This window comes from Anabrus simplex, chromosome 3 (genome assembly GCF_040414725.1).
Source record: "Anabrus simplex isolate iqAnaSimp1 chromosome 3, ASM4041472v1, whole genome shotgun sequence".
Lineage (NCBI taxonomy): Eukaryota > Metazoa > Arthropoda > Insecta > Orthoptera > Tettigoniidae > Anabrus > Anabrus simplex.
This window is the reverse complement of record NC_090267.1, coordinates 345,495,186-345,508,508: the sequence shown is the minus strand read 5'-3', so window position 1 is coordinate 345,508,508 and position 13,323 is coordinate 345,495,186. Positions and strand designations below refer to the sequence as shown.

Below are 13,323 nucleotides of genomic sequence, written 5' to 3'. Positions count from 1 at the left end.
TCTTGGCTTTGGGGATTAGATCATAGTCACATGGGCTCAGATCAGGCGAATAAGGCAGGTGTGGAAGAACCTCCCATCCCCCCCGTTGTAAGCGACGCTGAACGATGGCTGCTGTGTGAGCCGTCACGTCATCGTGTACGATTATGACGCCCAAAAGATCTGGACGTTTGGTTCGCACTGCACGGCGCAATTGGTACAACAAAAAGGAATTGCAAATCGGCAGTTGATACTCTACCCCGTTTGAACGTCTCCGCCCACTTCGCCACTGTTCTATAGGGAATGGCATGCACGCCTAATGTTTCCCGCAGCTCTGCATGGCATTGACGTGCATTTCTGCCGCGGACAACTGCTAATTTTAATATACGATCGTTGCTCCTGCTTGTTGACTTCCATTTTGTGACGCTCTCACTCACACACTGAACTTGGTGGCATGCTTAGACCCACACTGTTGTCTATATACACCTTCTAGTGGCAAGTACATACCGTACGTTTCCAAATGCATATCTTAGATTTTCCGTGTTGTCTCCTGTTCGCGAGAAAAAAATGGTTGCCATGACTTATAATTCGACCTACGTATAAACAGATATTGTTAATATAAACTAACTCTATACAAAATCATTTGCCTTTGCTGGCAGGACCTAGTATTTACAGTGCACTATGTCTTGTGGTATGGGCTAGAGCAATTTGTTACTTTCATTGATCTGTCTCTGTCTTATCCTTGGCTTTGACATTATCAAAGTGACTGAGATATGAGCGATGTTAGTAGTGCCATTCCTTATGCAGCCAGTCCCTGCTGTAAATGGTGTGAAAATGTTGCTCATAGGGCTGATTGGTGCATGCATTTCAGTGGGCTTGGCAGACTGATATGTAATAGCAACTTCTGGCTCGGTGAGGAAAGCAACGGGAAACTACCTCACTCCTCATTTCCCTAGTACGCCTCTTCAGTGATGCCTAGGCAATCTATGACAGCTGATGGAGGAGCTGTTGAGGATCCAATCAGTCTTAGGGCTGACGACTGAACATACATACATACATACATGCATACATACATACAAAATCATATTCGAAAGGAAAAGGCTAAATAGAAAAGGGAGAATAAATTCAGCTGAAGCATCAGAACATCAAATGGACTTATTAGTTCACAGAAAGGAGCTACGATCTATGATGTAGAAGATAGTGATGATAGTGGCTAAGGAGGTGTTTGATTTTCATATTTCTGAGCTACTTACAAAATTAAGAAACCTATTTTAAGAAAAGAAATGAACTATAAGGAATTTGCATATTTTACTAGCCTGTAGGCCACACAAGCAGTATGTACAAATATTCTTCACTGATACATCGACACTCTGTACGTACACTATCGAAACTGAAAACGTATGAAATTGCTTTGTATAGCGCAAGAAGTGTCTGTTTGTATGTACTAGGGCAGTCTGTGAAAAAAAGCATTAAACAGTTTTCATGAAACCGCTTGAGTAGAATGGTAGAATTCGTTTTTTTATAACAATGAAACAGAGTGAGTTGGCTGCGCGGTATGAGCCACGTAGCTGTGAGCTGACGTTCAGGAGATAAGTTGGTTTAAATCCCACCGTCGGCAGCCCTGAAAATGGTATTCCATTGTTTATATTTTCACATGAGGTAAATGATAGGCTGTCATGGCCGCATCTTTCCCAGTCGTAGCCCTTTCCTATCCCATCGTCGGTGTGACGTTAAAACAATGAAACAGTGGAAACATGTAAATGACCACGGTAGAGTACACACATGCGCTGTTCGTGTGTCGCTCTTGACGAAGTGCATACTCCGAAGAAACGCATTCTACGTAAATAATGTAAAATGCTTTTATTTGCATACTCAAGCCATGTTAAATAGCGATAGTATGCAGCAGTTCCCAGGTATTATACTTCAACTTGTATAACGATCTCCTAAAATGTAATGGATTTACAGTTTCTATAGTATAGTATAGAAGTACATAGGGAAAATCGACATATCAGAGATTGAAAATCACGTACGATACTCGTTTGATCCAGAGCCAATATCGTAGATTTTAGGCTCATTAAAACAACAGTCATCGTCATTATTACCGCTGTGTAGGCGACCTGCGCATCTGCGAGAATGGGCCCCTGCCTGAGATGAAATATAAAGCTGAAGACGCCGCAAACCCCAGCCCCCGAGTCATAGGAATTAACTAATGAAAGTTAAAATCCTAGGCCCAACCGCGAATCGAACCCGGAACCCCTCGGACCAAATGTCAGCACGCTAACCATTTAGCCATGGAGGCGGACATCACCAGTATCTTTATCACCACCAGATATTCCAAAAGGAATTCCTCATTTCCCCCACACACAAAGAGAGACATAAATTCGACCTTTTAAAACTTAAAATTCAACTGACGTCCGCCTCTGTGGGTAGTGGTTAGTGTGAATAGCTGTCACTCCCGGAGGTCCGGGTTCGATTCCCGGCTCTGCCACGAAATTTGAAAAGAAGTACGAGGAATGGAACGGGGTCCACTCAGCCTCGGGAGGTCATCCTCGAAGTAGATCTCCGTGGTTTCCAATTTCTCCTGCAGGCAAATGTCGGGATGGTACCTAACTTAGGCCACGGCCGCTTCCTTCCCTCTTCCTTGTCTATCCCTTCCGATCTTCCCACCCTCACAAGGCTCCTCTTCAGCATAGCAGGTGAGGCCGCCTGGGCGAGGTACTGGTCCTCCTACCCGGATGTATCCTCAACCCCAGGGCCTCACGCTTCAGGAAACTACCCTTGAGGTGGTAGAGGTGGGATCCCTCGCTGAGTCCGAGGGGAAACCAACCCTGGAGACTAAACGGATTAATTAAGAAAGAAAGAGAGAAAATTTAACTGACAACCAGAACTAGAGATAACTTCTTAATACTAATTCTTTGTGTAAAAAAATATAAATTTTAATTAGATCTTCTTTGGTAGATCACAATTCAATAAGATTAGTATTAACACACGATATCCAAAATACAATATTTAAAATTACATTAATATGAGTTGTGTGTTAAGTTGTAATCACAAAAGTAACATATGCGAAATATTATTGAAACATTATTTGCAACACTAGTTCTTTATTTAACAGTACGTACTTAAATATTCATTAATTTTATCTAAATGATTCTCACATACATTACGTCATTCATACATTTTATGAAGAATCTTTTTAGATTATCTCTCGAGGGTCAGACACTTTCTTACCTCATTATCATCTACCGAAAACAGTACGAAAAAAGGCAAGGAATTCCTTGGATATACTGTACATATCTATAGATCTTCTCGAAGAAGCTATGGTGAGAAACTGCAGTCCGTTGGATCATAGCAATCTGAATGATATTAACCAGAAATTATATTTTTAATGCGAACATTTCACTTACTCTCACTTGGAATACCTTGAGTATTTTCTTCTATTTCATGAATAGGGCGAACTTCACTGAATTTCATTGTGAAAGGACACAAATCCATAGCACAGAAGGGACGATAAGGGGGTATAGACAACTCTCGCGGCAGCTTACGCCAGCTGCCCGTTGGTAGTATTATTTCCTGCGGTTGTGATGAGAACTTAACTACGAGATTGCACTTAGGAGGAGCAGAATTGCTTCTAGACGGAGGTGCTTTCTCGCTGTTGTTTTTGTTGTTGCTTGGACGACTTCGATGCCGTGGAGGCCGCGGACGTTTTCCGGACGTTCCAGTGCTGACCTCCCATGCTACAGGTATTTGGTCGGGTTGTGGCGGGACTACCTCCGAGAAACCAGCAGAGTTTACGGATGAAGCTTCGCCATTTTTTGAGATGAGTGCTTCTAGCTCTGGAAATAGATACAGTCATATGAGTAAAATTAACAAGGTTAGCTGGTCATCAACGACACTTGGTTCAACAGTATGAATCCCATTTAATCATGTACTACAGCATCGCGAAGACAATATAAATTGATCACACTCTCTAAGACGTGCTAGAAGACTCGCCGTGTGAAATAATCACTACGGAACATCAATCAATCATCTGCAAGTTACACATCCAGCAATCGAAAACCGAAAGCATAGCATGGATACAATCATAGATTATTATACGCTGACACTTCAAAGAAAAGAAGGCACATATTACCACGAGTAACACTGCCCCCATTACCATAGTCGGAGAAAGTTAGACGAAGGACACTGCTCTAGGAACCACATGTGTAATTCTAAATGATTAAGGCAAGACGATGAATAGTCGACAAAGATGTCTTCGGAATGATGACGTCAAAGATGTGATACTCAAGAAGAAGCAGTTGTATTACGAGTCTCTCAACAACAAACCAAACTCTCGTTGGAAAGTCCACAGAACAGTCTGTAGAGAGATCCAGAAGTTCGTGAAAACTTCTTCCTAGCGTTATAACCGCATAATGGCAAGGTCCACTTGTCGACACATCCATCTCCACTTGCACCGATCCCGGCATCTTCTGGGGCGGTGTTCAAATATTTTATGTTTTGATGCGATCCATCCACCGTCGCTGGCTCTCACGCTCCAGAAGCATCGCTGTCCTCGCTCCATAACTCTCTTTGCTGCGAACGACGAGTGCATACCATCGAAGTTTGCCTTCCCGTAGTTTCTCTAAAATGGGCGCAAATGCATCATCGCTCCTTGCGTGGTCGAATCGTATTATACCAAGGCTCTATCGAAACATTTCCATAGTTTGCATAACCTGCTCATGATTTGCTGTTGCTTGCTAGCACTCCGACTCGGAAAGGGCGACTAGGAGCACTGTCGTTCTTTATTCCTTCGTCTTTAGGTGCAGGGTATTCCACAAACACACAGGACTCCATTCACCCGGTGTCATTTCATTCAAAGTGGCGTTGAATCGGGTGCGGGCATCTGGAAGTATGTCACCATTGCTGCATATTAGGGAGCAGAGGTACCTGAATTGCTTCACTTACTTTGGTCTTCCCCCATTGATGCTGAAAATGACATGTCCGATAAGCCACGATAAATACGGGCATTTATCATAAACTCGATAGGTGCGAAGATGGGCATAACATCTATAAACTCGTCAAATTGGTTCATTTGAAAATGGAGGACACCAATTTTTCACCAGCTCCTACGACGAAACAAAGTACAATTGTCGTCGACTGGATGAACAAGAGAACTGTTTCGAAGCTACTTACAGAAGATCACGAATGAGGAATTCCCCAACCACTAAATCCAATCATCAATGCCGTCGATTGGCCCATCGAACAAAGTGATGCTGATGAAATAAATACTGCTTTTAGAAAATGAGGATGGGAAAAGTACTAGCCCAGACGATCTTTTAGAAGAAATGAGTTCCTCACAACGATGGGATGCAGCTATTTGGCTGATGTCACTCTTCAGTCTAATAGTTAAGGAGAGACAAACGTCGACCTTCTACCAATAGAGGTGAACATCTCAGGTGGCATTTACAAGGTGTGTCTAATAAGTACAGTGAATGATGCCATAACACAAAGAAAACAAAATACCTTTAGTTGTCTTCAAAGTACTGTCCATGGGTCACAATATATTTCTGGACTTCTGGCAACGTGTATAGAGCTGCTGGAAACTGGCAATGAAGGCACATTTTGGAATAGAGAGAAGCACTGATGTCACGGGCCTTTGGATGTCCGATGAAAATGAAAACTTACAACCTGTTTTCCAGTCATTGACCGGGTCAGGGATGTAATGAATGAAACATATATAGGCTGTTAGTACGATGGGGTCGCCACTCCCAAAGTGATATATTAATGACTGATAGATGCTATGAAATGAGAATGGAGAGCGTTGCTGGAATGAAAGATGACAGGGAAAACCGGAGTACCCGGAGAAAAACCTGTCCCGCCTCCGCTTTGTCCAGCACAAATCTCACATGGAGTGACTGGGATTTGAACCACGGTATCCGGTAGTGAGGGGCCGACGCGCTGCCGTCTGAGCCACGGAGGCTCTCTGGATGTCCGATATGTAAGCATAATGTGTGCTTTCAAGATTCCCTTGAGACAGGGAAACAAAAAGAAGTCTACAGGCACCAAATCTGGGAAGTAGGGTCGATGTTCGAGAGAACAATTTCGCGTCACTTCGCTAAGAGGTTGCACACACGGATCGATTTGTGTGGGCAGGTGTTACCGCGGAGGATACTCCACCTTCCAGTCCTGTACACAACTCTGGCCGAACATGCCGGATGGGTAGCAGCAAACTCTTCAAAACGTTCTCGTAAAATGCGCGTTGACAATTTGACCCTCCGGTACGTATTCCTGGTGGATCACGTCATTGCTGTCAAAAAAAAGCGACCAACAATGTCCTGATCCTGGACTTTTGGGGGCGACTCTTTTTGGGAGATGGATAACTCGGTGAACACCATGCCATTGATTGTCGCTTGGTCTCCGGATTGAACTGGTAGCTTCAGCTGTGATAATGGTTTTCAGAAAAGATGGATCTCGTTCACACGTGTCAACGAAATCTCCAGAAATTTCCAACTGCGTTGCCTTGTCCTCGTCAGTCGATGTGCGCGGCACGAATCCAGAACAGATCTTCCACTCACCCAAATTGTTGTGAATGATGGTGTTCACTCTCTCCTTGCTAATCCCGAATTCTTTTTATGTCCTCCTCATGGCCGATTTTGTGCCACCATCTGTCGCACTTGCTCCATCTTTCTGCAGTTTTGTTTGTTGACGATCGACCCGGTCGTGGCATATCATCAAGGGTATCCTGTCCACCACGAAAACATTTGAAGCAGTCGTAAACACACTTTCTACCTACAACTTCTGCCCCGTGCACTTGCATCAACACCACGTGCATCTCTGTCTTCATTTCTCCCAATTTTCAACAAATTTGATGTTTATGCGTTGCTCCATTGCGCTATGACACAAGTCTTCACGTCTGGCTGCAGCAAACTAACCTGCTTCAGCTCCGTGGCGCTTCTCGAGATGTCTCTCTATTCACATGCACATGCACGCGGTGTTACCACACTTTGCCACTGTGATATCGGACCTTTCAACATACTTTTTTTTAGACAGACCTCGTATTAGATGACGGACCAGTTCTCTCCTTTATAGCGTTCTTATACCTATGGTTGTGAACAGGGGCACCCGCACAAATTCTGGGTCCCCTGAAGAAAACAGGATAGTGAGTCTACTTTTCTTTAACTTCATCACTCACAGGAAAATAGACGACCTTAGATTCCTATATAACGCCGTTAACAGTTTATTTCGTTCTTCTGAACCTACATGTCCCAACTCGCAAAACTTGAATAAATCCACCCCTTCATATCCCGTATTCACAGAACTTTTATCCCCACTCCAACCCTCTTTATCTTCTGACAAAAACTTGGACGTTTTTTCTTCGTATGCCTCCTTTAATCGATTCTTCCTTAGCTTAATCTAGCTCCTTTCCTAATTCATTTTTTCTCTTCTCATTGCTGTCTCCTCTATTGTAAATAACGTAATGTTTATTATTTTACTGTATTATACCGTACTTATGTGTCATTTCTGTATTTATATTACTGTGCTTAGTTATTATAAGCTCTTCTCTTCGTTTTACTTAGTTAATTTTCCTCGCTGTTTCCATTTGCCTTTATGTTTTATTGTTAAATGTTGTTTCCCTACAGTTATCTTGTTATTTTTAACTTTCTTCCACTACTTTTGTAATTAGATCTTTTTTCTTCGTTACTTTTTAAGTTTGCATTATGCTACTCCATTGTAAATATGTTTTCCTTGAGGACCTCTGTAATTCGGCATCTCACTGTTTCAGTTTCCCAAAAATAAATAAATAAATAAATAAATAAATAAATAAATAAATAAATAAATAAATAAATAAATAAATAAATCACAAAATACCAAATGAAACTATAACTTAGATTTTAGGTCGCTTCAAGCAACAATCATCATCGTCATCATCATCATCATTATTATACAATAATGGGTGCACACATCTGTTTCATTTTTTCAGAAATACAATTTTAATGCATTATTCGAAACAATTTAAATATGAAAATTGTTATTTATATCATATATTCATATCAAATGACAACTTTATAAGTATCCTGATATTTTCCACTGTCTCATTGCAGATTTTGAAGAGAGATCTGGCATCTAACGGAATATTGATGTGGTATTACGGTATATTACATTCAGTGGCGGTGGCATTTGAATTTTCTCACTTTGTCACAAACTCGTCCGTAACGTCTGAGAATACTAATTATATTTCATGATCTATCGACAAAATATATAACAAAACCGACTACAATATATCAGACCTTAATACTACTATCGATTGGGAGGAAACTGGCGCTTCGGTAGGCGAAAGTTTGAGACATGTGGTTGGTTCATGGCTGTGTTTACATTGTGTTAAAAGTGTTATTTTGATCGAGTAATTGAAATATAAAGTATATATTTGGTGAAATAGAAATCTATAACGGTTTATTAGTATGGTGCATTGTTAGGAGTGTATATAATGGTATTGTTAGTATATAATTGTGTATATATTGCCGTACTGTAACATTTCACGAAATGGGTCGTTCCTGCTGCATTCCTGGTTGTAGATCGAACTACCGGGTACCGTTGCGAACACTTCAAATTTTAAGTTCCCTAAAGATAGAGCTTTACGGGAGAAATGGATAAGGAATATTCATCGGGAAAATTTGAAAGTCAAAGACCAAACTGTTGTACGCGTGAAACATTTCGAAACAAAATTTGTGATTAGGGAAGTTCTCTTTCCAACCGAAAACGGTGAGCCTATTCGTATCCCTCGTGGAATACCTAAATTAGGCTAACTCCTGATGCAGTTCCTACAATCAACCTTCTTACCATACAATTAGGCTCCCCAAAGGCAGGAGAAATCCAGAAGAAATATTACAACAAGTGATCGACAGGGAGGAGAAGAAGTTTGCTAAGTGATGTGAGCAGGATTTAATACCATAGTTTGGAGACTTCAGAAGAATTCTCAGCAGCAAACAGGTGGCCCCGTTCACAGTAATTATGAGTGAAAATAGTGCTCTTTTTATTAACACAGATGATGGTGGTAAATTTAACGATGTACCATCAATGAATGTATGTTTCAAAGTATCGAGTTCCTTAGATGTAAATCTCTGTCCTAGTGAATTTTTTAAAGGAGGCCTTGATTCTTGATAGTGATCTGGATATAGTAAAATGTAGAAAAACTAAATTTGCTCTAGAACAGTTTGAATTGTCTGTAGTTAGTCATGTACAGTATTCGACAGAGTATCTTATAAGGGCTGCCACAATTTCTTACTCATATCCAGGAGCCTATCTTTTTTTTTCTTACAAGTGGCTTTACGTCGCACCGACACAGATAGGTCTTATGGCGACGATGGGACAGGTAAGGGCTAGGAGTTTGAAGGAAGCCTCCATGGCCTTAATTAAGGTATGCCTGGTGTGAAAACTGGAAACCACGGAAAACCATATTCAGGGCTGTCGACAGCGGGGTTCGAACCCACTATCTCCTGAATACTGGATACTGGCCGCACCTAAGTGACTGCAGCTATAGAACTCGGTCAGGAGCCTATCAGTCCATTCGTAAAACTAACCTTATGACTCTACCTCATCATGTACTGTATACCTTCGTCAATTATTAAGTAGAATTTGTCCATAAGGCTGTGGTATTGGATCTTCTCAAAAATGTTTCCTAATGGAGAAGTCTAAACTTTTGAATGATGAGAATGAAGTTGTTACAGTCATGATGGATGAAATTTATGTTAATGCCAAGATGACATATACAACAGGAAAGATAATAGGGATTTCTGAAAATGGGTCTGAGTCTGAGGCAGCCACCACTATGCAGATTTTTGTGTGTTCATCCTTACATTCGAAGTACAAGGATGCCATTAGTCTCTTCCCAGTAAAAAACCATGAATGCTGAGACACTACTGAAACTAACAGTAGATGTTCTCAAAGTCATGAATGAACTTAACTTTGATGTAGTGTGCTTAGTCTCTGATAATCATCGAACAAATAGGAAAATGTTTGAGCTATTAAGCGGCGGGATCCTAAAAACTTGTGTCCCTAATACAGCTGATCCTTCCAAGTCTCTGTTTCTTCTCATTGACACGTGCATTTATTGAAGTGTTGATTGGGATAATATGGGACATCATTCATACTTCACTCAGCTAAACAGAGGTGGATTGAAGCATCCTTCAGCTTTCCTTCTATCCCTTACTTTTGATGTGTATTGCCTTTTCCAAACCCTTATCAGTGTTGAATATGAACCACATTTTTCTTAAATTAGTCAAACAGAGGAGTGCTGTATTGAAACTAGGTCTCCAAATGGCTGAAAATACCTTAAAGTAATGCTGACTATGACTGCAAGTGTTGCATACCATTAATACATTTTTTGAAGAAGTGCATTAAAGTCCTGGTCAACATGTGTGTTAAAAACTACTCAAAACTTCTGCATGACAAAAATGTCTCCTAGTACATTGCTAAAAAAACCTCACATTCAACAGATTCAGAGGAGCAATATTGAGGATTTAGGAGCGAAGCAGAAGATTCGCAAGGGTCTTAAGCTCAATAGCATGTAAACCTGCCAGGTAAACTGCTATTTACATAACATTACTTTCTATATTCCACCTGTTCTCTCTTAACAGTCTTATTACTATTTATTTAGGCAAAGTTTTTCATCAGAAAGAAGCCTATTGCGTGTGGTATTTATTTACTTACATATTTCTGTATGTCAGTGTTGTGTAATTCATAATATCTGTATGTTTAGTCCTCAGCCCGAAAGCTGGTTGGATCCTCAACAGCTCCGCCATCTGCTGTCATAGATGGCCTAGGCATCACTGAAGAGGCGTACTAGGGAAATGAGGAGTGAGGTAGTTTCCCGTTGCTTTCCTCACCGAGCCAGAAATTGTTATTACATATCAGTCTGCCAAGTCCACTGAAATGCATGCACCAACCGGCCCTATGAGCAACATTTTCACACCATTCATAGCAGGAACTGGCTGCATAAGGAATGGCATTACTAGCATCACTCATACCTCAGTCACTTTCATTAATGAAAGTAACAAAATTGCTCTAGCCTATACCAGAAGACATACTGTAGTGCACTGTAAACACTAGGTCCCGCCAGTAAAGGCACTAGGACATTGTTAAAATAATGTACCTGATGCTAAAGGATTTGACATAACTACATGTATGTGCGTATTTATCTTCAGTAGCCTTTAAGGTACTTGCTCTTTAATGCACATCATTTCAATTATGTTCTTCTAAGTAAGTACGTTTTAACATTAATCTTGGAATGAAGGTGTTCAAATACGTCAGTCTCGTATCGGTAGTTTTACGCACGTAAAAGGACTCCTGCAGGACAAAATTCTGGCATATTCGAAAACGTGAACAGTAGTTAGTGCGACGGAAACATCATCATTATTATTATTATTATTATTATTATTATTTTATTATTATGGATATGTGGCGGTTTATCGTTGAAATGAAGTTATACATGCTACCTAACCTTCATCAGTCAGCACTTGCTGCGCCCACGACGTCCACCATTTTGGTTTCGATATTACGGACTGATATATTGTAGTCGGTCTTGTATATAGAGAGTTTAGTTTCTCTTCTCCGAAAGTAGCCTAAATTTCAATATTAACATGGATATGTTTTTTGGGCTGGTGGTCCATCTGGAATTAGTGTAAGCAACTTTGTGTCGACATAAAACCGACACCATTACTAGGCAACCAGTATACGCCACATGGGTGGAAAACTGGCGCCATATTAGTGGACGGAAAGGCATGTTTTTGGAAGATGTTGAAGTTGGACGTATTAAACCTATAAAAAGAGGATGTAAACAAAGAAATGGCGAATAACTTTATCGGAAAAACATTAATTAAAATTATGAACACTGCGGAAGGAAGTGAGAATTATTTATATAAGTTATCTCGTTTTATCGGAACTCTGTATCTCTCTTGTGTCAGGAGTGGAAGGATGCATTGATTTTATCTGTACACCCTGCATGTCATAAGAAGCTACTAAGAGGGGAACTACAAAGAATCTGCACTCGCTCTCTTCTAAGCCCCAAAATATATCCAAGATTCTATGTTTATCCAAGTAGTGGAGAAATTTACACATTTCTATTTTTAAATTTATGGGGGTTTACTGAAAATTCTCTCACCAGAAGTTGATAAGGTGCTGATCGGCCATTTCTGACTTTAAACTGGCAAAGATGATCGCAGACAATTATCTCTATATCATAAAACTCAATGCATGTCTGTATGCATTCGGTTCTATCTCAAGAAACGCTAGAGATGTCTATGTAGTTTTCACTGTTGTCTAGAGAATCTCCAAGAGAAGGTTTTCGTGCATTAAATATTGAACTGTGATTAAATGAAGCAGAGCAGTAGAGGTTTTTTCATAAAATTGTAGAGCATAAAAAGTTTTGTACAAAAGTCCCCGGCACCACATACTGTACCTGTCTTTAAAAGTTCACCCCTACTGACAGTTTTCATGGTTGTTAACAAAAAGAAATCCTGAGCTAGGTAAGGAAGAGCATTCCATAATTCGAGAACCGCTGGATAGGTTTTTATGGGATTTTCACTGTTGTCTAGAGGAGCTCCCGGGGAAGGTTTCCGTTTATTAAAATATGTTCAACTGTGACGAAAGGAAGCCGGTTTCTGCGAAATATCTCAAATAAAGTGACGCTATGCGAACACTTTCCCGGTTTATGCTGCGTATCGTTAAAGATATCAATAAACTACATGTATAGGAATTGTAGTGTTTTATGAAATAAAGTCCGGGACCGCTCACCTATCATTGAAAGATCCCCCAGATCAACAGTATCTATATTTGTTAACACCAGAAACCCTGCACTCAATACGGGAAGAGAATCCCCGAAATTTGGCTCAAAGCTGCCTAAACCGTTATAACTCGGGCAACGTTGGACAGATTTTTGTGTGTTTTTTCACTGTTACCAAGAGGATCTCCCGATAAATATTAAATAATGAAATTGGGAGATAGTGGGTTCGAAAACCACTGACGGCAGCCCTGAAGATAATTTTCCGTGGTTTCCCATTTTCACACCAGGGTCTGTACCAAAGGCCACGGTCACTTCCTCCCCTCTCAAAGCCCTTTTCTATTCCAACGTCACCATAAGAATTATCTGTACATGTATAAAGCAAATTGTAATATATATGTTGATAACTGTGATTTAGGAAGCCAAGCTCTTACGGTATCTGCGAAACAACTCGAAGAAAGTGACAGCATGCGAACGCTTTCTCGGTTTACGCTGACTAATCCGTTAAAGATATCCACAAACTATATGCGTAAGAATGGTAGACGTTCTGCAAAACTGTACTTATATTTGAAAGGTCACCCACAGTAACATTT

The 13,323-nt window shown here is 40.6% G+C and overlaps 1 protein-coding gene across 1 annotated transcript in view; it reads right to left on the bottom strand.

The window, feature by feature from the left end:
- Nucleotides 1–3,097: 3,097 nt before the first annotated feature.
- The window catches only part of LOC136866359 (uncharacterized), a 238,770-nt gene continuing 228,544 nt past the window's right edge, over nucleotides 3,098–13,323 (bottom strand). The window contains exon 4 of the mRNA XM_067143230.2: nucleotides 3,098–3,812. Within this exon, the coding sequence (XP_066999331.2) occupies nucleotides 3,376–3,812 (437 nt within the window). The 3' untranslated portion in view covers nucleotides 3,098–3,375. The remainder of the gene's footprint in view (nucleotides 3,813–13,323) is intronic.